At 48.5% G+C, this 21,640-nt stretch overlaps 11 protein-coding genes across 11 annotated transcripts; 7 read left to right on the top strand and 4 right to left on the bottom strand.

Annotated features, from left to right (window-relative positions):
- Positions 1–566: 566 nt before the first annotated feature.
- EI90DRAFT_3017928 (uncharacterized protein) lies at positions 567–1,288 on the bottom strand (the record flags this gene model as incomplete). Its single annotated transcript, XM_039057163.1, has 2 exons — positions 567–977; positions 1,034–1,288. The coding sequence occupies 2 exons, from the start codon at positions 1,286–1,288 to the stop codon at positions 567–569; spliced, it is 666 nt and encodes a 221-aa protein (XP_038913878.1).
- A 101-nt stretch (positions 1,289–1,389) lies between these two features.
- EI90DRAFT_1645677 (uncharacterized protein) lies at positions 1,390–1,962 on the top strand. The gene is made up of 2 exons (XM_039051998.1): positions 1,390–1,616; positions 1,670–1,962. The coding sequence occupies exons 1-2, from the start codon at positions 1,491–1,493 to the stop codon at positions 1,883–1,885; spliced, it is 342 nt and encodes a 113-aa protein (XP_038913877.1). The 5' UTR covers positions 1,390–1,490; the 3' UTR covers positions 1,886–1,962.
- A 731-nt stretch (positions 1,963–2,693) lies between these two features.
- EI90DRAFT_3066344 (ribosomal protein L15e) lies at positions 2,694–4,158 on the top strand. The gene is made up of 6 exons (XM_039060947.1): positions 2,694–2,738; positions 2,906–2,939; positions 3,023–3,236; positions 3,297–3,487; positions 3,540–3,697; positions 3,756–4,158. The coding sequence occupies exons 2-6, from the start codon at positions 2,922–2,924 to the stop codon at positions 3,778–3,780; spliced, it is 606 nt and encodes a 201-aa protein (XP_038913876.1). The 5' UTR covers positions 2,694–2,738; positions 2,906–2,921; the 3' UTR covers positions 3,781–4,158.
- A 51-nt stretch (positions 4,159–4,209) lies between these two features.
- Positions 4,210–7,003, top strand: EI90DRAFT_2974824 (uncharacterized protein). Its single transcript, XM_039055822.1, has 15 exons — positions 4,210–4,614; positions 4,682–4,834; positions 4,900–4,920; positions 4,972–5,050; positions 5,126–5,204; positions 5,263–5,294; positions 5,358–5,382; positions 5,448–5,459; positions 5,525–5,540; positions 5,598–5,741; positions 5,799–5,858; positions 5,925–5,949; positions 6,006–6,063; positions 6,116–6,300; positions 6,365–7,003. The coding sequence occupies exons 1-15, from the start codon at positions 4,553–4,555 to the stop codon at positions 6,740–6,742; spliced, it is 1,329 nt and encodes a 442-aa protein (XP_038913875.1). The 5' UTR covers positions 4,210–4,552; the 3' UTR covers positions 6,743–7,003.
- EI90DRAFT_3066339 (uncharacterized protein) lies at positions 6,649–7,091 on the top strand. The gene is made up of 2 exons (XM_039060946.1): positions 6,649–6,722; positions 6,778–7,091. Exon 2 carries the CDS (start codon positions 6,779–6,781, stop codon positions 6,950–6,952), a length of 174 nt encoding a protein of 57 aa, XP_038913874.1. The 5' UTR covers positions 6,649–6,722; position 6,778; the 3' UTR covers positions 6,953–7,091.
- Positions 7,092–7,374: 283 nt separating this feature from the next.
- On the bottom strand, positions 7,375–9,244 carry EI90DRAFT_1642206 (uncharacterized protein). Its single transcript, XM_039051993.1, has 9 exons — positions 8,993–9,244; positions 8,845–8,907; positions 8,686–8,783; positions 8,492–8,604; positions 8,237–8,414; positions 8,117–8,169; positions 7,918–8,055; positions 7,722–7,843; positions 7,375–7,588 (listed from the first exon to the last, which is right to left on the bottom strand). Exons 1-9 carry the CDS (start codon positions 9,044–9,046, stop codon positions 7,523–7,525), a joined length of 885 nt encoding a protein of 294 aa, XP_038913873.1. The 5' UTR covers positions 9,047–9,244; the 3' UTR covers positions 7,375–7,522.
- Positions 9,245–11,587: 2,343 nt separating this feature from the next.
- EI90DRAFT_1641838 (uncharacterized protein) lies at positions 11,588–13,707 on the bottom strand. The gene is made up of 8 exons (XM_039051992.1): positions 13,364–13,707; positions 13,081–13,183; positions 12,985–13,022; positions 12,809–12,894; positions 12,584–12,669; positions 12,292–12,425; positions 11,890–11,976; positions 11,588–11,643 (listed from the first exon to the last, which is right to left on the bottom strand). Exons 1-7 carry the CDS (start codon positions 13,390–13,392, stop codon positions 11,922–11,924), a joined length of 531 nt encoding a protein of 176 aa, XP_038913872.1. The 5' UTR covers positions 13,393–13,707; the 3' UTR covers positions 11,588–11,643; positions 11,890–11,921.
- A 2,836-nt stretch (positions 13,708–16,543) lies between these two features.
- Positions 16,544–17,596, bottom strand: EI90DRAFT_1645019 (uncharacterized protein). Its single transcript, XM_039051996.1, has 3 exons — positions 17,103–17,596; positions 16,780–17,034; positions 16,544–16,720 (listed from the first exon to the last, which is right to left on the bottom strand). Exons 1-3 carry the CDS (start codon positions 17,457–17,459, stop codon positions 16,646–16,648), a joined length of 687 nt encoding a protein of 228 aa, XP_038913871.1. The 5' UTR covers positions 17,460–17,596; the 3' UTR covers positions 16,544–16,645.
- A 137-nt stretch (positions 17,597–17,733) lies between these two features.
- Positions 17,734–18,934, top strand: EI90DRAFT_2926976 (ClpP/crotonase; the record flags this gene model as incomplete). Its single annotated transcript, XM_039054934.1, has 6 exons — positions 17,734–17,893; positions 17,957–18,102; positions 18,152–18,215; positions 18,307–18,372; positions 18,450–18,582; positions 18,646–18,934. The coding sequence occupies 6 exons, from the start codon at positions 17,734–17,736 to the stop codon at positions 18,932–18,934; spliced, it is 858 nt and encodes a 285-aa protein (XP_038913870.1).
- EI90DRAFT_1645376 (uncharacterized protein) lies at positions 18,900–19,839 on the top strand. Its single transcript, XM_039051997.1, has 3 exons — positions 18,900–19,325; positions 19,381–19,476; positions 19,542–19,839. Exons 1-3 carry the CDS (start codon positions 19,090–19,092, stop codon positions 19,693–19,695), a joined length of 486 nt encoding a protein of 161 aa, XP_038913869.1. The 5' UTR covers positions 18,900–19,089; the 3' UTR covers positions 19,696–19,839.
- On the top strand, positions 19,319–21,620 carry EI90DRAFT_2974822 (uncharacterized protein). Its single transcript, XM_039055821.1, has 2 exons — positions 19,319–19,476; positions 19,534–21,620. The coding sequence occupies exon 2, from the start codon at positions 19,703–19,705 to the stop codon at positions 21,227–21,229; it is 1,527 nt and encodes a 508-aa protein (XP_038913868.1). The 5' UTR covers positions 19,319–19,476; positions 19,534–19,702; the 3' UTR covers positions 21,230–21,620.
- The last annotated feature ends 20 nt before the right edge of the window (positions 21,621–21,640 follow it).

Below are 21,640 nucleotides of genomic sequence, written 5' to 3'. Positions count from 1 at the left end.
GGAAAGCCCATGAAGTCGAAGGGGTCCGAAGAAAAGCTCAGAGAATCGGGTGGCAAGGGACGCATGGGCAAGCTTCTCATTCTTCTTCAGCGCATCCACAATAGCCGTGCCAAAACTCGGAAGATTCTTAGCCAGATCCCGCACGATCGTGCCAAGGAAGACCTCCGCACTGGACAACTTGGTGTGTTGACGGACAAAGAAGAAGCTTGATCCGAGGAGGCCAGACTCTTTGGCATACTGTGCAATGGTGCGAGCGATGGTCGACTTGCCAATCCCAGCCAGACCGTTCACCCAGTACACAGATTTGCTTGTATCATTGGTTGGTCGATGTAACCATTTCCTGATATTCTCGATAATTTCAGTTCGCGTTCCGGCGAAACAGCCTGATGGAGCACCCGGCCGGTCGGTGTCATAGCTGGCGTCGAGGGCATAAGGAAGTTTATTAAGGTGGGACTCGAGTTGCTCCGCTTCTTTATCCGAGAGAAGTTGCTAAGCAATTGGTTAGGTTGAGGGCTAACAGATCAGGTGTAAACTGAACTGTACCTCGATCCCTAAGGAAATTCGGACTACTTGCGCAGCCTATGTCCATTAATCAGCGCTTGGTGCACGGCTTTCAGGAGGTGGAGGATACCCACTTGAAAGGCGCTCACAGCATCGCGTACCCCTTCCCCAGCTGCTACGATATCGCCCCCGATTTTGTCACGATCCGCCCACTGTTGAACAACATTTTGGCCGCGGTACAATTTCAAAGGCGAAATAGCCTTATCAAAATTGCTGAAAGGGACATTCAGATTATTCCCTACCAGGAGAAATACTCGGGAGACGTAAACGCACGCCGATAGAATTTCGATTGCTTGGGAAAGCTCGGGTGGAATACCTTTTTCTTTATATTTTTTGAGTGGCTCTGATACTGATTGGTTAAAGAATTTGACACTGTTCTCAAGTTGACGAATCGCATAGGTGCTGTCAGTGCCCTGCTGTGAGGGCGAAAGTCATTAGCGTTAAGGGACCCCGAAGCTGCCCGAGAACTCACTTGCAACCAGTTAACTACTTGAAGCAAGACGCTGATCGCACTCTTGAGTCCAGGAACCGGGACACCATCCAAGCTCTGTTCAGCGATACCCAACAAGCCCACAACTCCATTCCAAACAATGCCACGAGCGTTACCCCTGGCTGACGATTGCAGCGTGGGTGCGGGTTCCCCTGCGAGTGGTTGACTTTGCAATTCTTTCTTCTTGAAAAATTTCTCCTTGACTTTCTCCTTGCCTTCCTTGACTTTCTGTAACATTTTGGACAAATTGTTGGGACGAACGAGCAAGGTTGTACGTGACTTAGCAACAGCACACAGCTCTCAAGTCGCTTACAGCCGTTTTCAAATGATTCACCCGTTGGGATGTCCATTGTAAGGGCAGGACAATCATATACCTAAAAAAGCTAAAAAAAAGTTGGCGAGAATCGACTCACAAAAAGGGATTCCCTTATTTAGAAAAATGGCTCAACCGCCGAGGCCCTGGCCGATAACAATGACGGTAATGGTTTTCTCCTTGTACATAAGCAGCAGTACTGGGCCCCCAGCGGTGAAGCACGAAGCGGCCTTACCGAGATTTCTAGATTATGTAAGTAACTTGTGACATCGAGTCATGTCAGACCTAATACGAGACAAAGGCAGAGAAAACACATAACAGAACATCAGACAGATATGAAGACACGAGAGAGAAGGGAAAATACAGAAGTAGCGTTTAGCGTGGCATTCCGAACGTACCACACAAGACCAGGCCTCTTTGGCCCAGAACTCGCATCTTGTATCACTCGGTGCATTTCTGGCGCCGCACCTACGTATGATCCAAAGCAGCCACGAAACGTATATTGTACAAATCTGGTGTAGATTGGACACATATGATGAGCGCAACGACGAGTAGGCAGGTTACCAGCCTCTATAAGTATAGAAACGATGAGGGTCAGATGTGTGACCGGAAACCTCCGGACTTCAGACAAGCGCACCCTGGATCGGGACATGTACTGCCCATAATGCCGGGGCGACATATTAGCGCCCCACGCTTCAACTACACTAATCGGACTTCCTGGCGATCTCTTCCTTATGTCCCCCAATTGTCAATGGAATGCATCTCAAGACTTAATTTGTAGCAAAGTGGGCGAAATATGCTGGCCTCAGGGGGAAAGTCATAAGATCCAAAAATTGTGCAAGCGCTACGAATGCGCACTTTTTAGCAGCAACTAAGCCCAAACAAGTAAAGAAAGTAAATCCAAGACGTCTCAACATCAACAACGTGAGTTGGCCTCAGCGTACTTACGCTTGAATCCCAAGAAATCTAATAAGGAACCCATGTCCAACCTCACAAGCCCATCGATGGCCACGATCTTTGAGCATAAGGGATCATGGTGGAAAGCGTCTACCCCGGTTACCAAGTGTCCTAGGTCATAATCCTATAGGTAAAATACTGCAATACTTGGGTTATTCGACATTTGTTTCCACCGCAATTTACTTCCAAGTGGGATGAGTTCATACTACTTATTTACGTAGCTACACAGACAGTGAAAAAAGGAGAGAATTTGATTATTAGAGGCAGAAGAAGGATAAAGGGGGGGTTGGGGTTTTCGGAAAGGGGGCGCTGATGAAGCGTTGAAGAAGCGCATTCCGCCATCACATGACGTATTGAATTGCGAGTCGGACGATTCCGCGCATTTTGGGCTCGTCGTCTCCCCCACACACTAACACTGTAAGTGCATCCTGCACACATCCTAGCCACTCTGGGAGATATAAGAGGGCTATTTGCGTCCTTGTGAAGTTGAATGGACCTCTATATCGAACCAGAAGAGCTGGATGCATTTTGCTGACTTTGGATGCAAATTCTGATGAGCCTATTGGTCTCTTCGTGCATAATAGTACTTTCTTTCCCAACATGGGTGCCTACGCTTACGTGCGTATTTCTTCGGAATGTCTGGCGTACTAGCCAGTTCGTTTAGGAAATGACTGCTCAGATTTCTACGCTCGATTCGACAGATTCAGCACCTATGGTACAAGAAGCAGAGCGATGTTATGCGCTTTATCCTCCGTCTGCGCAGCTGGGAATACCGTCAATTGCATGTCATTCACCGTGTCCCTCGCTCGACCCGCCCCGACAAAGCTCGCCGCCTAGGATACAAAGCCAAACAAGGATATGTTATTTACCGCGTCCGTATCCGTCGTGGAGATAGAAAGAAGAACGTCAGAAAGGGTGAGTGCACCAGTATAGTTAATAATTACTGGTGACACTCAAGATTGCGAATTATGTCAGGTGCCACCTATGGCAAGCCCACCAATCACGGTGTTAACAAAATGAAATCTGCTCGCAGTCTCCAAGCTGTTGCTGAGGAACGCGTTGGGCGACGGTGCAGGAATCTTCGTGTTCTGAACTCTTATTGGGTTGCCCAGGACGGTATCTACAAGTATTACGAAGTCATTCTTGTTGATCCAAGTCATAAGGCCGTAAGTTGTTCAACGCCGGAGGATTCCATCGTCTGATGGCTGCGCCTTTTAGATTAGGCTTGACCCCAAAATTCGCTGGATATGCGCCCCTGTTCATAAGCGCCGTGAAGCTCGTGGTCTCACTTCTCAAGGAAAGAAGAACCGTGGCTTACAGAAGGGACATCTCTACAACCATACCCCTCGCCGTGCCACCTGGAAGAGAAACAACACGTATGTTCTCCCGCTCGACTTTGTTTCCATTCACCATCTCATTCGTTTCTATGTCCAGTCTATCCCTTCGCCGTTACAGGTGAGAATACCAGTGTCGCCAGAGCGCTGCTATCGCCTTCCGTCCCTCGTCCGCTTTATTTCACATATTCCATGCTTTTCCCTATGTGCGCATGCTACTGTCAAAAACGTGCATACTTGTCCTGACCTACTTATGATATGACCTACGCGTTGAAATCCTGAGCTTACCACACAGAAGCTGCGCTTCGGAAAGGGTTTTATTGAACGTGTGTAATCAAGTGCAAATTTTGAAGATGTCGCGCTAGCTCATACCATTTGGCATCTCCGCGAGTCGCCAAATTGTCTATTTCGGCGTCATCACGGCCGCGTGAGTTTCCCACGATACAACCTGTCCTATCCGCTTGCGGTGAACAAATAGACCTTGGGTCTTATTTATGATTGCTAATGTTCCCGGTTGTCTGGGATGGAGAGGACGTGCCATCATCCCGAGAACACACGCTCAATTGCCCATGCATTGATGCAACAAAATTCCACCCCATCCCGGCCACCTTGATGTTGCTATACATGTCCGGCCCGCCCTAGCTCCCAAAATCCCGGAGCTTCCTCAGACGAATTACCATCGCTCAAGTCATGTGGGTGGCGGATGTTCAACGTTCATCCTTCGTCCCAATTACGGCACTAGCTCTGTCATACCCAGTCTCTTCCTGATGACGAGATAGAAGGAATTGCCGCCTCCTCTCTCTGCCTGGCACCAGTACTAGTCAACCTGCGCATCCTTTTGACACTGACTTGAAAGCAATTTGTCTTGACGACCCTCCATTCGTCCTTACCTGACGTATGGTCCTTACGATCTCTGAAGGGTTCGGAGCATATCTTTCTGGCATCGTCTTGGCGAATATGTGCGTACTCCAAAACAACCCGGATCAAAAACAACGCATTCAGCTCTGCCATGATGATGGGTGCCAGAGTTCTAGGCATAAACACCGTGCAAGCTTTTCATTATTTTGCCCGATTCAAGCAGGATAGCTTGGGAAAGAAAATATCTGTGATCGTTTTCCTTCCGTACGTTCCAACTCAAGTCCTGACTGCCCGTCTGTGGCGCAAGGTCGTTCTTCTCCCGTACGGCAGTTACTAGTTAGGCACACATTCTGGCCTACGGAGCTAACTTGTGTGCAACCCCATAGGTCCATCCAAGCTTTCCAATTGTTCGTGTATCTTTTCCTTGCGCAACGTCATTGCACCCAAGTTGTCCCTAGAGGCTGCCAAGCTTGGGCTTTTTGGTGGAGCCTGGTGGAGAATGATGGAAATAGCGACATTATCATTCACCCCATCTGGGTAAGCGTCGCTTCATGCTCCTCATGCTGGTATGAATGATGATGAGCTAAAGTTCATTTGTGCAAACCACCCAAGGCCTTGCAAGTTTTCGAAGCAACGTGCACATCCACGTCCGCCATTGTGCAATCGCACTTTGTGCGACGGATCTTCGAGAGTGAGTGTTTTCTTCAGCATATCAGAGAAAAGCATGAGATGAAGCGACAAATCCGAAGTGGTGCGGAACCCCTGGATGCCTTGTCTTATCGTGCGTATTTTCCTTTGTCTGTGCGTTAGGCCCCTGAGCTGTGAATGTAATTCGGTTGTGTAGGCCTTCATGATATGCGTAAAACTTGGTTTGTACGTTTCCAAGCTAGTGCCTTCTTATTACGCTAAAATGAGAATGGGAACAACGTGGCAGGTTTTGGGATCAGTCAGTATCACTTTTGCGACGTAATGGTGGATACGAGTGTGCTGACACATTAATCCTTCTCTCAGCTATCATTATCATGTGGTAAGAACCCTAGACACGGATGATGTTCCCGATTGGCGTGCCTCTGATGTCGCCTAGGTATATACATCCCGATTTAAACTGGTTCATGATACACCGCACTTGGATTTTGCGGTGTTTCGTGTTTTCGGACGTCGCAGTGGACTCCATGATAGCTTCTTCGCTTTGCATAATCATGATGAGACGTCATGGGTACATCCAAACGTATGATAGTTCCTGAACTCGATGTCCCTGCACAACTGGTGATCTTCGGCACGCTAGGGACACGAGACTTGTTACGCGTCTCATTAGTTATGCCATGAGCAGTGGTGTTATCACAAGGTGCGTTTCTGTTGTTATGGGGTGCTAGTGGTCACTACACTGATCGCCGTTCTGAAATCCATGCAGTGCCTTTTCGCTCACGGTTCTTGGAGTGCGTTTTGTTTGTTCCGTCGCGTTGACCTTCCGCTCATCTCACCTGTATCGAAGATCACCTTCCATCATATTACGTACCCTCTTTTGATGCTTGGCTCAACATACGCCGGACGTGAGTTTTCTTGCTCTCACTTAGCGGGGCTACAGAACCGAACCTCTCTCAGTTTATAGTTTCGTGTTATTAACGAGGTCAGCCACACATCACCTCGATTTCAATTTCTCAATATTGTGCAACAGCCTTCATTTCCGTCCGACGCCCCCCGCCCATAACATTGTTCCGAGAACGACGATTTCTTACGCTCCGCCCAGAGTCCAGCCACTAAATTACTTTCCACCAGGACCACCTACTGTATGTCTACGGGAGCAAACCGACATTACTGTAATATTCACTTTGAATAATCTCGCAACCGTAGCCTCCGCTCAGTCAAATATCTATCTCCAGTACACGAGACTCAAGATCAGCTCCCGAAGGCACTGGAAAGGTTGCGAACCATTCAAAGGGGAAGAATGTAGAACGCCAGAGCGGCTATCGCTCTTCGCCCAGTTCCCGACTCGGATGGAGTCCAAGTACTCGATGGTTCGATTCATCGCATGCGCATTCATCTGTCACGAGTGGCAGTGATTCAATGGAACTTCGAGATGTGGAAAGGGGCACACGGAGATTCAAGGGAAAAGGTCCAGCAACATCGTTCAAGTCTTGGAGCACACCTTCCACTTCTGCAATCAGTCGAAGCACTCGATTCGATGAGTCAATGATTCATGCTTCGTCAAGTAGGTTCTCCCGAGAATGAACCCGCTATCATCAATTCATCCGCCGTGTCACAAGCATGTGTACTCTGATCCTAATTAGCCTCGTTTCCTCAACTGTCATCCTCGATGTTCTCGATTTCGTTCATCCACTCTTTCTCCCCTCTCAGAGCTGGGCGTACTTTTATCGCTTTTTGGGTTGCATTTGTCCCGTGAGGGTTCCTCTCGTTCTTCTTGGCTTTGATACCACATAAATGGACGTTATAAGCATTTCTCCCCCAACCCAATGAATTCTGTAATACTGCGTTTTCCGTTCTATTATGTATTGACCCAGTACATGCGTCTGGTCATTCTCAACCCATCGAGCATTATGTAATGCACTCGCGATTTGACGTGCAAACGCTAGATCATTACAAAGGTGCCGTGTTGCCAGGGAGTTTGCATGTTGTCCAGCGCCTGTCGCAACCATTGTTAGAGTCACTCGTCCAGTCAGAATAAATATATAACCCAATGATGCCGGGACATACATGACCGAAAAACAGCGGCTAACAAGCTACGTGAAGTACTGAAATCGTGAAAAATCTGAGCCTCCCAAAGCAATAAAGAACACGAAGAAAAAAGTTGAAACGCTCCTTCTCTCTCCCTCTCTCTTTCTCTTTAATGGAACGTCGTCGGAGGCGGTGGTCCGTTATTGGCGTAAGCATCATAGGTATAACTGTTATGGACGTATGTCGGGGTCAATTCATCCATATCCGAAATGCTTCTCTCATGTCGAACGTGTTGATACTCAGACGGGAAAACCCCATTTCCTCCTGCTCCTCCATTCATAAAAGCACGTCCGTTATCTCGAGGATGCAAAAACGAATCGCCAGTCCTGTTGGGGGAGAGGAAGGGAGGCGAGGCAGTAGCAGTGGGAGCAGGAGTAGTAACAGGTGGCTCGGATGTGGTAGTGGTAGTGGTGATGATGGTGTTTCGTTGTGGGGAGAAGCCGAAGCGCCTCCCTGTCCAGAGCCAGAGGATAACGTTGAAAGTGCCTCCTGATGTGAAGAGAACTGAAGTGAGAATGACGATGCCGTGGGGTGGGTTATAATTGTTGAATTGGAGGAATCGGACGATTGATTGTGGAGCAACGACGACGGTGTAAGCTATATATAAGTATAAGGATGGAAAAAAGATGGTCAGAGAGATGATCGCTGAAGGATAATAGTTTATTTCTCACTTATCGGATACCACAGCATCTTGACTGCATCACGGCGCAGCTGACTGTCGACGGCATCAAGGAGCCAATTGATCACGATGGTCCCGTAAAGGATCGCTGACAAAACCACTGCCAGCCACATAACTGCGTACTCGCTTGCTGCAGCCGCAAACTTCATTAGCTTGGCTTCGAAAACGGGTACTAAAAGGATGATACCAACCGATACGTAACCTGCGAGTCGATTGTCCGGCCTTCAAAATCCAGCACCAGAGACTTTAGGCGTTTAGGATTCAGTAATGGATAGTAGAGCATAAGGAGGGGAGGGGGGACAGGTACGTACTCGGTGTTTCCGTAGTAAGGGTGATCGATAGTAGCCGGTACAGTAATGATGAGGAATATGAACAAGACGGTGCTTGCAATCGCCCCAATAACAAAGTATTTGGCACCATACCGGCCGAGTGCATTCGGGGACATGACTTGCAGAAATGTTAAAACGGCAATCGCAATGGTGAAGCATGCTGATTACAATTGGGAGGGAAAAAGAATGAATCAGAGAGACTCCGAGGACAGGTCGGGAGCTTGGAGTGGTCCTCACCAACACCGTCGTTTCCTACTTGCTTCAGTATAGCCTGGGCATTGCAGTAAGATCCCTCAGTGACTTTTCCATTGAAGGCCCAACGGGCGGACAATATATTGGCAAAAGATTGTCTAAGGGGATGAAAGTCAACACTACATCTCTCCCTTTTCGAGGAACTGACGGAAAAGAGAGCGAGATCCTCCAAGACTTACACCATATCCGAAAAGACAGCGAACAGGAATAGAATCGATACGGCTTGTAAGGGTGATTCCCCCCTTTCATTACCGCGGTATATCTGCCATGCACGTCTCTGCGTTTCCATGTAAGCTTCCGGCGCGTACCACTGGCAGCAAGTATCGGTTGTTACGTACGAGAGAATAAATCAATAGCCCAGACGAAAGAACGTAGGATAACAACGCTGCAGCAAAGATACCCTATGTAAGATGACGCGCAAAGGGTTATCGGTCAGAAAGATGAAAGGCAGGAGAAGGAGGAGACAGGTCACAAGTCCAAACTCACCAGGATGCCAGCCCGAATGTTGAAATTCTTGCTGAAGTCATAAGGCTTCCCCATCCCTCGCTCTCAAATCGCACCAGGAGAAAGGAACGAAAGATGAGACTCGAGAGAGGCGAGAGGAAGAATTTGACCAGAGTGTATAATATTAAATAGTTTCGTTTGGAATGCATGCAGCATAGCTTTTGCGGCTGATCATATATAATTGGAAGTTTGCCAAATCGAGAGTGCGCGCGCCAAAGCGCTGCGCTCGTTCGACGAGGAGCACTCCGGCACGTCCTCGCCCTCCTGAGCATGCTTCGAGGCTTTCTTGATGGATAGCAAATGACCTAGAGGTACTCATTGTCAAGAGCACAAGCGCGGGGTTCGTGTTTTACCAGCTTGCCAGCTGAAAGAATGCCAAATATAGACTTCTCCATCGTCATGCAAACCGTGGCTTTTGAACAAAAGTGAACGGCGCCTCTTTCGGTAAGAGCCATCATTTTCTCACACGACAACCCGAGAATTACAAGTTGAAGTACTTGACCCTTTCAACGGTCGACACGTCGCTTCGTTACTGGAGATGCGTACGTTGCGTATGCGGATTCAAAGGGGCTGGGCCTCAAAGATGCCATTGTTAGGTTTTTGCCACGAAAAGGCACTCATCACAGCCTCCCTATTCGGCAGAGCTAGAAGGTCTCATGTCATAAGAGGCGGTGCAACTTGTTTTTCGTCCTATCTTCCCAACCGCCTATGCTGATCAGACCCCCCACGTAACGCGCACTGCATATCCTGACTCGGTAGTCTTGATGGTCGAGCGACATTGGGCAGCATTAATGAATCATCATGCTATGATGGCTTTGGTGCCTTGTTCGCCAAGGGACCTTGAAACGGTTGAGCCTTTTTTTTTATATCAGGGGTTCTTTTCGAATTATCGCCCATGCATTTCCTTGGCTTCCTTGTTCGTGGGTCAAGTGAAATGTCAATAGCAATGATCATGACTCAACCCGACAACAATGTGATGGAACCCATGCATCACCGCCCCTCCATGATCGAATATTGCGTGTGGGGTTTATTCAACACCATTTATCAATGCTCTGTGTTGAACAACTCTATCAACTCCAACGTCTTTAGCCAACAATTGATGGCGGGGCTTATCGCCCGCTAAGCAGTACTTTTGCGCGCGGCTACAACAACAAAAGTCAGAGAGATCTGTGCGAGCTATTCCCATAGCTACACGAGAACGCATCGCATGGTCGGTAATTAAGCCCTCATGCATGGGTCCTTCTTGAGCCTGCTCCTTCCATGACGACCTTCGTGTTTCGCGGTGTTTTCCAGCACCGACAAGATTCATACGAACCTACGGTCAAATTGGTACCACTAACGAGACGGATCGCTGTGACGTGTCAACAGTGGCTGCAGATATGAAGCATCTGCGCATGACTCCTACGCAGAGTGGTAACGCAACGTGTGCAAAACCCCTGTGTTGTATGTGGCGGTATGGTACTAGCGCATGTCATTGTGTTTCTTCAATTGGCGCCTACGTTGTGCAAATTCGACCTGTGCATGCCCTATCGCATACAAGGCGTGACCTGCTCGCTTCGTCATTCAGCATCCAGGCATCTCATCCCTCCACCCCGTTCTGTTCCGGTACGGACGGGTACGTAGTACCAAGTCTGGCCTGTGTCGTCTGACCCATCAGCGAAACTACCGTAACGGGTCCCATACGTGCAACAACAACACATCTACGCTCATCATGCATCGCGGCGCAGATTTGGGGTCGATCAGCTGTACTACCCGATATGATGGTCAGGTGGCGGCTACCTAAATGCCAACCAGAACCTCGGAAACAGTGACCGGTGTTTAGAATTTTGGAACAAATTATTTGGTGCGCATTCGCAGTCTCAGCACATCCCAAAGTTGATCATGCCATCCTAGGGACTGTTCGCAACAGCTATATAACACGGGCCTAACATTCACGATTCATCCAAGTTAGGCATTTACAGTGATGGCACTAGTCGCTTCGAAGTCAGGGGGTAGGGGGGAGGGAAAAAAAAAATGTGGAAAACAACTACGACACGTGTTTATACACTTGCAAGCGATCTCGGAAAACCCGATCGATAGACGCACTGGTGAACATGTTACCCGCATCCATGCCTTTTTTAGAGCTGAATTCGACATACGTTAGACCTGGTGACCCAACCAAAAATGTTGTTGGACGATTTAGACGTACCGATCGCGCGCGATGGGCGAAGGACGAGTGAGTATTTGGGAAGTGCGTAAAGACACATTCGGAACGATATCGTGCGCGTGCGTCACGGGCCAGATACGTAGGCGAGGTAACATCGGGGATTGTAGGCCCGGGGGAATGAAGGGGAAAACGGAGTAAACACGCGGAGGGTGTTCACCTGACCCTTCCCTAAAGCTTTGACTGTAATACATGTAAATTTTACGAAACACGGTGCGGGTAGTGACATAACCCGGAGGATACGAAAACGATGGGTTGCGGTCAAAGAGGCTACAAAATGACAGCATGCAACTAACACGGGGACTAGCCGTTTTGATATTAGGAAGAAAGAGAGAATGGCACAATACGATGCATACTAATGAAGGGACGAGATGATAGGTTTGAAGATCGGAATCAAGAAAAGGCAGGGTCCGCCATAGGCACCCAGCATCTATGAGAGGTATAAGTACAGAAAGAGAAAAACCGCTCGGAAAATTTGAAAAAAGGGGGAGGGGACTATGAAAGATGGGCGCCTGCAATCTCCGTGGGATGGTGATGTAGATGATTGCAAGAGCCACAAGCAATGTAAATCGGGTGGAAATAAAAGGAATGAAATACGAGTCCACAATTCGGGCGATTGAAGGAAAAGTAAAAAACAAAAAGCGTTTCCGAGAACTTGCAATAAAAATCTGATTACACTACTTCGGCAGCATCGGCTCGAACCGTTCGTCACGATAGGATAAGTGTTGGACATCCACCTAACGTCGCGACGAATACCTTGAACCTAAAATAGCCCACCGAGGAATGGAGAAGGCAGCAAGAGGTGGTTACGTAAAAACCGTTAGCGAAAAAGGAACGGACCGGAAGCGTTGGAATGTCAACGCAAAAACGTAGTCATAATTGTTCGTTCGGTGTCGTAGAGCGCATGTTTAAAAAAAATACGTCAGTAACCATCAAAAATGAAAGAAGAGTGCGGGAAGGCCATATGGGATAGGGTGTGTGTAGGAAAGAGAACGTGATATGCATGAGGGGTTTAGGTAAGGGGTTCGATGTGAGAGTAACCGAGAGGAATGAATACAAGGAAGTTTGGATACATTACCTGTCTTGAATGTCCATCTTCTGTTTCTCCTTCAAGCACGAAGTCCAAACCGGCCGGTATCCTGCTGGCATGGCACGTACTAATGCAAAGGCAGAGTCGTTTTGGCAGGGTGAGACGTGATATGATGCATGGATCTTCCGTTAGCGACGAATGTAGAAAAAAAGAGTTCGCATGGAACGGCCCATTGTTATCCGAGCGGTGCATTGTTTCCATTTCAAGATCAGTGAAAAGCGGCAAGTCGTCAGACCATGTTACTCGCGTGCAACAGGAATCACAGGTTCAAACTACTCACACTTTGAGCCCGAAGACGATCCTGAACTTGATGCAGAAAATCGAATAGATTGGCGCGAAGTTGGTGAAGGTCATTATGGTCCAATGCTGATCACCAAGCACGTTCGAAGAGAAAGCACACGAAAGACGGTAATGGGTAAGTTACGTGTCAAATTTCAAATGAGCAGAATGAATCAGTATCTCGAAATGGCAAAGAGGTCGTCCTTGGTCGAAATGGTCCACTCACTGGTACCAGCAGCCCACGCATCAAAGTCGGGCAACGAACAGAATAGCTTCACGGCCGGGTGAGAGCCTAGCTCTTTGAGAAGAAGACTAAACCGCGTGCAGCGGAAAAAAGTGGGGGCCAAAAGCGCGGTCACCCGTGAACGACGGCTCAGTTATCAGAAGGGTTGACGGACGTACTTGACGTAAGTGTCAAGCGAGTCTTGGAGGTTTGGGAACTATGCGAAGGTAAATCAGACGAGATTTCTCGGTTGCTTGACAGTTGATAGAACGCACTGAGACGACGGGAGGGGAAAGACCAGGGTCGATGGGAGAGGAAGTAGGTGGTGCAACAATAATTTCGGCTGGACGGAGAGAAAGCATGATGGTCGTGTTTTTGCTTTCAAGAATGAAGAGGAGGGGGGTCAGTTGAAGGTCGGGGTGGGAGATCTTTTGGAAGGAGCCAATATATTCATGTGCTTATATACTATAATTGAATTGGGGGATAATCTCCCGTTCTTCATGGTCCCCCCCCCCTGCTTCTGCTTCTGGGCAAGTTTTCGATGAGGGAAATACCCACATTTTGGGATAGATTTGAAAAGAACCCATCCGAGAACCCCATATTGCGACGGGTCCGAGTGGAAAATACAGGGGGAAAAGGACGCCAAGGGTCAACAAGATCGTGATTGCCGCAAATCTTCCTCGCGTTCTACGCGTGGTTTGGGCCTCACTTTCTCATCAGGGTATCCTTGCTTCGATGAACCCCCTCTAATCGTGGACGATGGGTTGCAACTCTTGCCCGAGCGTCACACTTAACGTTACCCTTGTCGTCATGACCGTCACGCGACGGCCTCTTTGCTTGTCTCACCACCGGCCGGCGGCCGGGCCCTCACACATGACCCATGCCATCCTTGGGTTCAACAGGAGCAAATCCACTTTTGGGCTCAGCCGCTCAGCTCAAAGACACGCAAAAAAAAGGAACCCACGCTGGCGTCTACACTGGACAATACAGCTAGGAAGTTAACAATTGGCCCTAAAATGAAATCAGCTATTGCTGCAAAAGTATCGATCTATATTAGGCTGTATGAGCTTATGTCCATTCATATACCTACGGAGCTTCCCCTGGCGATCCTTTGCAACGCCATGAAAATTTCAGAACAGGCCCTACTCTTTCCAGTCCCAACCTTCCCATCATCCTTCTGACGATTCACACACACCCATGCACACATTCGCCGGTTCGGGTCCTGGCTATCGGGAAACGTCGGGAAAAGCAGGTATGTGGATAGGCGTAAACAGGGACCCGATCGATCGATATCGAAGATGAAACCAAGAATTGGGAAGGATGAAACTTTACATGCGCATGTTAGCCACGGTAATGAATATCGTGGTGAAAAAAAGTGTTATATCTGTAAAACCGCGCTAATGCTCACATTAGTACAACCACTTGGTGGCTCCGTTTTCCCCCCACCCATCAGCGGTGGATGACTTGAACAGCGAAGCTCCGTGCTCATCTTCTTTGGGTGAGGAGTTCATGGCGGAGAATTCTTTCCGATCATGGTATTGCGTCTTCAGTTGAGCAATCGCTCTGAGACGAAAGCGCCGCTGGATACTCCTATCACAACCTGATCTCTCACTGTGCCACTGATGGCTTAGACGTGCTCCACGCCTAACGTCAACCATCGCCATCCAACTCAAGGACAACGTCCTGCCTTCGGCAGCTCATCTTCCATGGACTCATTCCCCATTTTGCTAATGCTCCTGAGGGATTAAAGCTCCTCGCTTCACGCCATCAATATTACATATCGAACCCTTCTCTGGGTCCTCACCACCTGGGTATCTCCCTCACTTTTGCCATTGTCTATGATGACTGCTGCTTAATCACTACCGGTCGTCCATCAGCTCGTGCACGTCACAGCCATAAAGACTCTCTTACCCAGGTATTCTGGCGCTCATAACGTCATGGGGACGTAGCATCCAATTGACTCCTCTAGCCTCCGCTCCTTGATAGGGGGTTTTTTATGCTACCTCGACCAGGCCAAAAAAAAAATTCCCGTTATCCACCATCCATTCCGATGTAACCCCTAATCGCATACCTCGCTTGCACGTTTCTTAGCATTTTGTCCCTTCGAGGGGTGCTAGGACAGCGATAACAGCTCTTCAGCGTCTTGGAAAAACGGGACTTGCCTTCAGCCGCTACTTAAACAGCCAACTTCCAATCAATCAAGCCCCCTCCCCCCACCCCCTATATCACACACTCCCTTGCCCCGTTAGGGGCCAGTCAACCTTTCACCCGCGTTCCGACGACAAAATTTGGAGAACTTCTCGTGCCTCAAGCGAGAACACGTTGCAAATTTTTTTTTTTTTCACCTGAAAGTTAATTTCCAGATTGTTCAAGACAGGTCGGCGAAATGTATAGCTTTTCATTTACCCACCCCCCCTGCTCATCCCCGTCTGCGCTCATGATCGTCCATCGCGAATGCTTCCAATGTATATATACATATATATGCAATTCCCTCCCATGTTACTGCACCGCGCGGACTCACACACACACAAACTGCACGACCTCAGAACCAAACACTTGGATTTTTGCGTTTTCTTTACTCATCATGGTCTGACGCTGAAAAAAAAAAAAGTCATCGATGGACCGTAAGTACGTCTACTCACCGGCCGGTAATTAAAAGTTGGGTAACAGTCTAGAAGAGATGCGCCAAAGATCCAAATTCCAAAATTTCCTCATTTCATTCCCTGAACCCCAAAACGTTTTTGTTGATAAAAGGAGGGTTTGGTCTGCAGAGAAGGTCCGATAACTTCGGACATAGTCGGACTCGATCTTGGATATACTTCGATCGGGAACATCAGTAGTGTGGCCCCGGTTACGTTCTAGCCTTCATTTGGATGTCAATGCGCTATTGGTCGCGTGCTGCACGTAATCATGAATCTCAGGTAAAGGGAGTACAGGTGGCGTGTCGATGCCGCGTCTCAAGATCTCGCATAGATTCGTATCTTGACAACACTCTCATATCAGTACGTGTGTGTGGTAAGATGCGTCGCGACAAGTGTATTGTCAGTAATCCGAGACGGCTGTGGCGAATGCATGAGGCCCTCGGATGTAATAACTACACCTGACAAATCAGCGCACACCAACTTAAAAAGCAAGCGGGAAGCGTTCATTTTGGATTGGAAGTGTAGCTTACACGCATTATTTTATGATGAGGGACTGTCCCAGCTGGAAGATATCCACAGAAGGATGATTACGATTAATACAATTGCACGAGCATCTGGAATAGGCAAGTCCTGAACTCCCAGAAATGCCAAGGGGGGGCAAGATCCTAATTAGCTGTTCCGGTAAAATCAGTCTGCAGGGTCAGGTGCAAGATTCATAGTTGAGTTACACTCCTGAAATGACAGCAAGTAGCAAGTGCTCGGATGAGATGTCGGTGATATATCATCGCTACAATCAAACTCACCCTATCTTAGTCTTCACCTTCAACTTAGGTACATTCAATGGCTTATACCGCACGTCACCTCTCTGGGTCTTGATCGTGGCTTCTGGTGCTGTCAACCCCTGAAGGTTCAAAAGGAATATTTTAGTATCACGAGCGCGGAGAAAAGATTTTCGTGGAAGTTCACGCTTACTCTGATCTCAATATCTCCATGAGTGGTAGCAAGTTCCACAGTGTTGAATTTGATGTCAGAGCTAACGTCAAGAGCATCCATCTTGATCTGATACCAGTAAGGAAGCTCTGGGGAAAGCTGAACCTTCAGATTACCGTACTTTCGGTGGGTGGGGAGGATTAGACGGGCATGCTGTAAATGATATGTTAGAAATGCAGCGAACTCATTAACCCACGGTCAACTAAGGTTAGGACTTGGGACTCCAAAATCTTACAAGCTTGACCCATTTTGACATTTTAGGAGGTATAACCCTATCTAAGAGCTTCATAACCGGAGTTTTAACATGACAGCAATCGTAAGGAACGACAAACATTGTCTTACTTTTACAACGACGACGCCCTGGTCTTGGGCTTTAGAATCGTCGAACTTTAGCAGATCCGAAGTCTGGATGGTGGCGGATTCCGTGAGGACTTCGAATGTAATCGATTCGTCACCTTTCTCTGCTGCGATAATTTCGAATGACCCATTTGCCCAACTTGTAAGCGAGGTGAAAGTATATTGCGGAAGGTTTGTTGGGAGATGAGTAACGTGTCTTTGTTGTACGTAGCGGGTAGGGTTGGGACGAAAATCTTGCGGCTATGATTGAACGAATCAACAACAGGGTAAGTACACAAGGACTCCAGGCAGGAAAATGCGGGACTCACGATAACAAATCCATCTGGGAATGTCACAGCAATGGAAGCAGGATGTCTCCAATAAAACCACAAGCAGATAAGGAAGAGAGCACCAAACACTGAAAGAAGTTGCAAACGGCCAAGTCTTTTCCTTGCTCTGGCGGAGATGTGGACCGGCGATGATGGTTTCACACCGAGGAGTGAAGATAATCCCCAGTCATCGTCTTCTAGCGTTGATGGATTGAGATCTGCCAAGCCGCCACGCGGGACCGACATCGGACTGGGGAGATCCACTGGTCTCGGACGACGTCCTGGATCATGGCGGTTGAAGTAGTGAGGAGGGTTATTGGGATCAGAAGAAGAGGTAGTACTAGCGTGCTTCATCATGAAACCTCTCACTTATAGATAGTTTCAGCTGAGCCGGGCTAAAGGGGTTGACAACTGACATAAAACCACTCCACGAATTCCCAGGCACAGGCTCCTTGCGGCTGATGTTGCTTACGCGAGCATGATTATTCAATCTGGTCGATCCGAATCCGGTCATTGATGAAGGAACTTGCCAATAGGGCAAGTTTTATCATCCGCCCTCCTGTCCTGATTATGCAACAAGATCACTCTTTCCGTTCGACCACCTCATCTCTTAGCATCTCTCTCTTTCGGAATGACCTCCTCAGCACCAGTGCTCGTTCACTTTGATGGTCCTATTGCGACCATCACTCTGGACCGACCAGAGAAACTGAACACATTAAACTCTCCAGCTTACGATGCGCTTGCAGATGCCCTCGTCGCTGCCAATGAGCACGCCGATACTGTCGTTACTCGTAAGTGTCTGGAATTTATGCTGCCTGCATCCACATCATTAATTCTATCTTGCTTATGTAAAGTATTGCAAGCACACGGAAGGTATTTTAGCGCCGGAACATGGGTAGACGGTAGCAGCGAAGCGAAAAAGAATCAACAGCAGGGAACAAAGAGTTTTCGTCGACAGCAGGTTGCGCTAAACTCGCAAGTGACGGACATCTCTCGCCTTGTATGTGACATCCCTGATAGCATATGTCTCCCACTGACTGCGTGCTCAGCTGTACGTGCACAGGAAGATTCTTGTAGCCGTGCTTAATGGACCTGTCATGGGCGTTGTTGCTGGTAAGCCGCGTGTTCCATTGATACGTTACGTCAAACTCTTATCATATTCATTTGCGAATCAAATTCGCGCATCCTCGTGCCTGGGCCTCAGGATTTCTTGGGCATTTCGATTTTATTTATTCAGCTCCAGGTGCATGGTTGGCCGTACCGTTTACGGGTATGTATGTTATCTTGAAATCCACTCTCCTGGCGAGAAAATGCCTAGATCAAATTTCAACGGTGGTTCTATACAAGCCCTTGGGCTTGTGCCAGAAGTAGGTACGAGTGTCACATTCCCGCGCCGAATGGGTTTTGCAAAGGCAACAGAAGCCCTAGTGTGGGGTAAGAAGCAATCCGCTGAAGACTTACTCGCAGTTGGATTCGTCAAGTGCGTCTGATCCTTGACTGATTCTCTTCTGCCCCCTAACTTCTATGTTGCTCAATTCGCCAGTAAAATCTTCCCTCCCTCAGCTGGGCTCCCCAAGTCCGCCACTTTAGCAGAGAGAACGCTTGATCTCCATCGGCAGGTCCGTGAATACCTTCTGGACCTCCTCGATCCACTCGATCCACGGGGCGTAGTGGAGACGAAGCAGCTCATCAAGGACGCTACCAATGAGCAGAACAACCCAGATGCCGCTAATCTCAGGGAGAGTAGCAAGACTGCAGAGCTGTTTGTAATGGGAGTACCTCCCAAGAGGTTCGCAGAGTTCGCTAGGAGGGAGAGGAGGCACCGTTTATGAGCCGTTTTGCGAAGGGCGTGTTTGCGTCCTCACAAGGCTGCATATTATTTATTATTCTTACCTGTCATTCTTACCCCGGACTTCGCAATTTGAAGTACTTGTGTCAACAGGACATACATAGTTCTTCCAGAATTAGTTAACATTTTCTCCACGTGATGCGGAGTTCTTCTCACGGTCCGCGGTCTCCACTTCCCGATACTCTAACTTCGGAGCCTAGCCACTGCGTTGCCAAAGGCTCTCGGTCAAGCATCTCATTTAGAAGGGTCTCCAGGGGCCAACGTAAGAAAGACCACCGATCTTTTAGCAAATCATCGGACGGTTTCTTCTGGAAACTTCTTTACGGGCGCCTCTCCCTGTTTCCCTTGATGTCCACACATGATCCATCAGCTTCGTACGTTCTGTGATGCGCCGTGCGGATACACGTACCTTACTATCCTCTCCTACAGGAAGCAAAGGGAACTGTTTTTTCGCACCTTGCGTGAGCGCACTGCGCGAAGCACCGCCTCCGTCAAGCAGTTGACCAACCAGCTCGCCAATGACCCGTGAGCCTCGGCCCCTCTCATCATCACCCAATATATTTTCTCACTTGACCGATTCAGCGTATCAGGGGAGGGGCAATGGGACGCTCGTATCTACTCTCTGAACTCGGAGTTCAAACTTATTCGCGACACATTGGAAGCAATCGAAATCGAATTGTCAGTTGCAAACGCCGGAAAAAATCGTTTGATCAACAAGCGAAACCCAAGCTGCCGACTTCCTGAGAACTTAATGGGGAAGATATTTGGCACTGCAAGCAAATACACTGAACCCGATGACTTGGAAGCAGAATTTAGGACTTTAGATTCCATTACGGCCACATGCTATCATTGGAGAGCAGTTGCATTGGATACACCAGCGCTTTGGACGCGGATCATCATTAAGCCGGATAAGTTCGACCCGCGAACGCATGCATATCTCGTCCGCGCCAAGGATGCTCAATTACGACTCACAATCAAAATTTACAATCATTTCATGCAGTGGAGCGCCCAACGTTTTCAATCGTGGATGCAGTCACTCGCCCCGCATTTAAAACGTTGCGTTTCACTTTATCTCGAAGTCCCTGACTACGAGGTGATTCGGTCAATGCTACCGCTAACTCATCCGATGCCTCTTTTGGACGAAGTCGCATGGCTTGGGGGCTTGCCGTCTCTCTATGGGGAAACCGATGATCCGCCCCCCAACCAGGAGCCTCTAGCCCTGTATGACCCTGCCAAATGCTCCCCCCGTAGCATTCGCATATCACTCATAGGAAGGGCCTTGCCTGTACTATGGGACGATGCCATTTTGCTCAAACTCAACACTCTGGTATTAGAAAACATGGCTGCTCGCCCCACTCGTGATGTGATTGAACTCATCGCCCGATGTACGAACCTCACGCGACTTCGGTGGAAGCAGCGTATCTCGGAGGACGAGGTAGTGACCGAACCCCTCCCGCCGTTCATTTCAAAAAGCATAGAGATCCTTGACATCGACGTTCCCGAAGTCAGCGACCCAGAGAGAAGCGTTCTTTGGCGAATGGAGCTCCCGAACCTCAGATATCTTTGCATTGCATCAAGAGCCTCAGATATTCAATGGGCGGAGACTTCGCTAGGCACTAGTTCACGTTTTCCTCGTCTCACTTCCCTATGGTTGTCTAAACGCGTGTTCTCGGCAGAAGCTATGACGGCGTTCCTCCATGCCCATCCCACTATTGAGGAGTTTGGATGCGGCGGAGGTCCTCAGACGGGAACACTTCTATCCCTTCTCACACAGCCTCAACCTCAACCTCAACCCGAAATCCATCCATCCGAGCCGTTGCCAGAACTTCAACCCGAATCCAGCACAACAGAAGAGTCGTCAGCCAATACTCAACCTCCACAGCTTCATACCACCCCAGTTCACCCTAATCTCAAGTTCCTATACCTCCTCAACGCAGCCAAGGTGCACGATTTAGGACGCTTGTGCGATTCTGTCCGTTCACTCTTCCAGCGAATGGATCACCGCAATGATAGTTTCTCGCACAAATCCGCGTCGACACCCAGCGTCAGTGCCAGTGACTCAACGTCAGCTATGGTCGCAGACGTAGCAACAGGATCGCCTGGAGTGATGACAATACAGTTGAACGACGAATCATGGAATACTAGACACCACCTCATTCCGGCGTCGCTCACAGAGGTTGAGAGGGAGTATGGAAGGAGAAGACTTGTTCTCAGCTGGGGTGAGGACTCGGTACCGTGGCGCTTCCGGCCGATTGGAAGAGTTGCTCTGTCACCATAAGTGTTGACTCTGAAATTTGGTCTTTTTTCTACGTGCGCATTGAAGCAGCGTGTAATGGCAGTGGTTTTTTTGGCGGTGGTGGATGAGAGTTGGGCAAAGTCGTGTCATGGTGAGGTATGCGGCGGCGGCGATGACTGTCATTTGGATTTCGCGATCGTATTGTTCTGTTTGACCAAAAATTCTAGGATACCCCACGAGAGAGCACGAATTATTACGAACCAGCGAGCAAGTAATAATCTAATTCTACGCTTGTACTTACGTTTCTAAACGTCTGGAAGTTTTGTGCAAACAATTTGGAGATGTTGTGTCAATGGAACTGCAAATGTATTAGCATAGTACTTGTTCCTCGACATTAAGTATTGACGAACACTGCGCCCGAGAGAATGAATATATCCCAAAGCGGATCGAAAG

Source organism: Cantharellus anzutake (assembly GCF_015039405.1).
Source record: "Cantharellus anzutake strain C23 chromosome Unknown EI90scaffold_38, whole genome shotgun sequence".
Taxonomy (NCBI): Eukaryota; Fungi; Basidiomycota; class Agaricomycetes; order Cantharellales; family Hydnaceae; genus Cantharellus; species Cantharellus anzutake.
Note: the sequence above shows the minus strand (reverse complement) of the source record. Positions and strands in the feature narration are given on the sequence as shown.

Coding starts and splice junctions, on each gene's coding strand:
- EI90DRAFT_1645677 (XM_039051998.1), top strand. CDS start 1,491: ATGGCTCAACCGCCGAGGCCCTGGCCGATAACAATGACGGTAATGGTT. Junction 1,617..1,669: donor TACCGAGATTTCTAGATTAT/GTAAGTAACTTG, acceptor AGACAAAGGCAG/AGAAAACACATAACAGAACA.
- EI90DRAFT_3066344 (XM_039060947.1), top strand. Junction 3,237..3,296: donor AAAGAAGAACGTCAGAAAGG/GTGAGTGCACCA, acceptor GAATTATGTCAG/GTGCCACCTATGGCAAGCCC. Junction 3,698..3,755: donor ACCTGGAAGAGAAACAACAC/GTATGTTCTCCC, acceptor TTCTATGTCCAG/TCTATCCCTTCGCCGTTACA.
- EI90DRAFT_2974824 (XM_039055822.1), top strand. CDS start 4,553: ATGGTCCTTACGATCTCTGAAGGGTTCGGAGCATATCTTTCTGGCATC. Junction 4,921..4,971: donor TCCATCCAAGCTTTCCAATT/GTTCGTGTATCT, acceptor AGTTGTCCCTAG/AGGCTGCCAAGCTTGGGCTT. Junction 5,859..5,924: donor AGCAGTGGTGTTATCACAAG/GTGCGTTTCTGT, acceptor AAATCCATGCAG/TGCCTTTTCGCTCACGGTTC.
- EI90DRAFT_3066339 (XM_039060946.1), top strand. CDS start 6,779: ATGTGTACTCTGATCCTAATTAGCCTCGTTTCCTCAACTGTCATCCTC.
- EI90DRAFT_1642206 (XM_039051993.1), bottom strand. CDS start 9,046: ATGGGGAAGCCTTATGACTTCAGCAAGAATTTCAACATTCGGGCTGGC. Junction 8,908..8,992: donor ACATTCGGGCTGGCATCCTG/GTGAGTTTGGAC, acceptor CATCTTACATAG/GGTATCTTTGCTGCAGCGTT. Junction 8,415..8,491: donor AGTAGGAAACGACGGTGTTG/GTGAGGACCACT, acceptor AATTGTAATCAG/CATGCTTCACCATTGCGATT.
- EI90DRAFT_1641838 (XM_039051992.1), bottom strand. CDS start 13,392: ATGGGTTCTTTTCAAATCTATCCCAAAAT. Junction 13,184..13,363: donor TTTCAAATCTATCCCAAAAT/GTGGGTATTTCC, acceptor CATTCTTGAAAG/CAAAAACACGACCATCATGC. Junction 13,023..13,080: donor TTTCCCCTCCCGTCGTCTCA/GTGCGTTCTATC, acceptor ACCTTCGCATAG/TTCCCAAACCTCCAAGACTC.
- EI90DRAFT_1645019 (XM_039051996.1), bottom strand. CDS start 17,459: ATGATGAAGCACGCTAGTACTACCTCTTCTTCTGATCCCAATAACCCT. Junction 17,035..17,102: donor TCCCAGATGGATTTGTTATC/GTGAGTCCCGCA, acceptor GTTCAATCATAG/CCGCAAGATTTTCGTCCCAA. Junction 16,721..16,779: donor AGGGCGTCGTCGTTGTAAAA/GTAAGACAATGT, acceptor CCGGTTATGAAG/CTCTTAGATAGGGTTATACC.
- EI90DRAFT_1645376 (XM_039051997.1), top strand. CDS start 19,090: ATGCGGAGTTCTTCTCACGGTCCGCGGTCTCCACTTCCCGATACTCTA. Junction 19,326..19,380: donor ACACATGATCCATCAGCTTC/GTACGTTCTGTG, acceptor CCTCTCCTACAG/GAAGCAAAGGGAACTGTTTT. Junction 19,477..19,541: donor AACCAGCTCGCCAATGACCC/GTGAGCCTCGGC, acceptor TCAGCGTATCAG/GGGAGGGGCAATGGGACGCT.
- EI90DRAFT_2974822 (XM_039055821.1), top strand. CDS start 19,703: ATGGGGAAGATATTTGGCACTGCAAGCAAATACACTGAACCCGATGAC.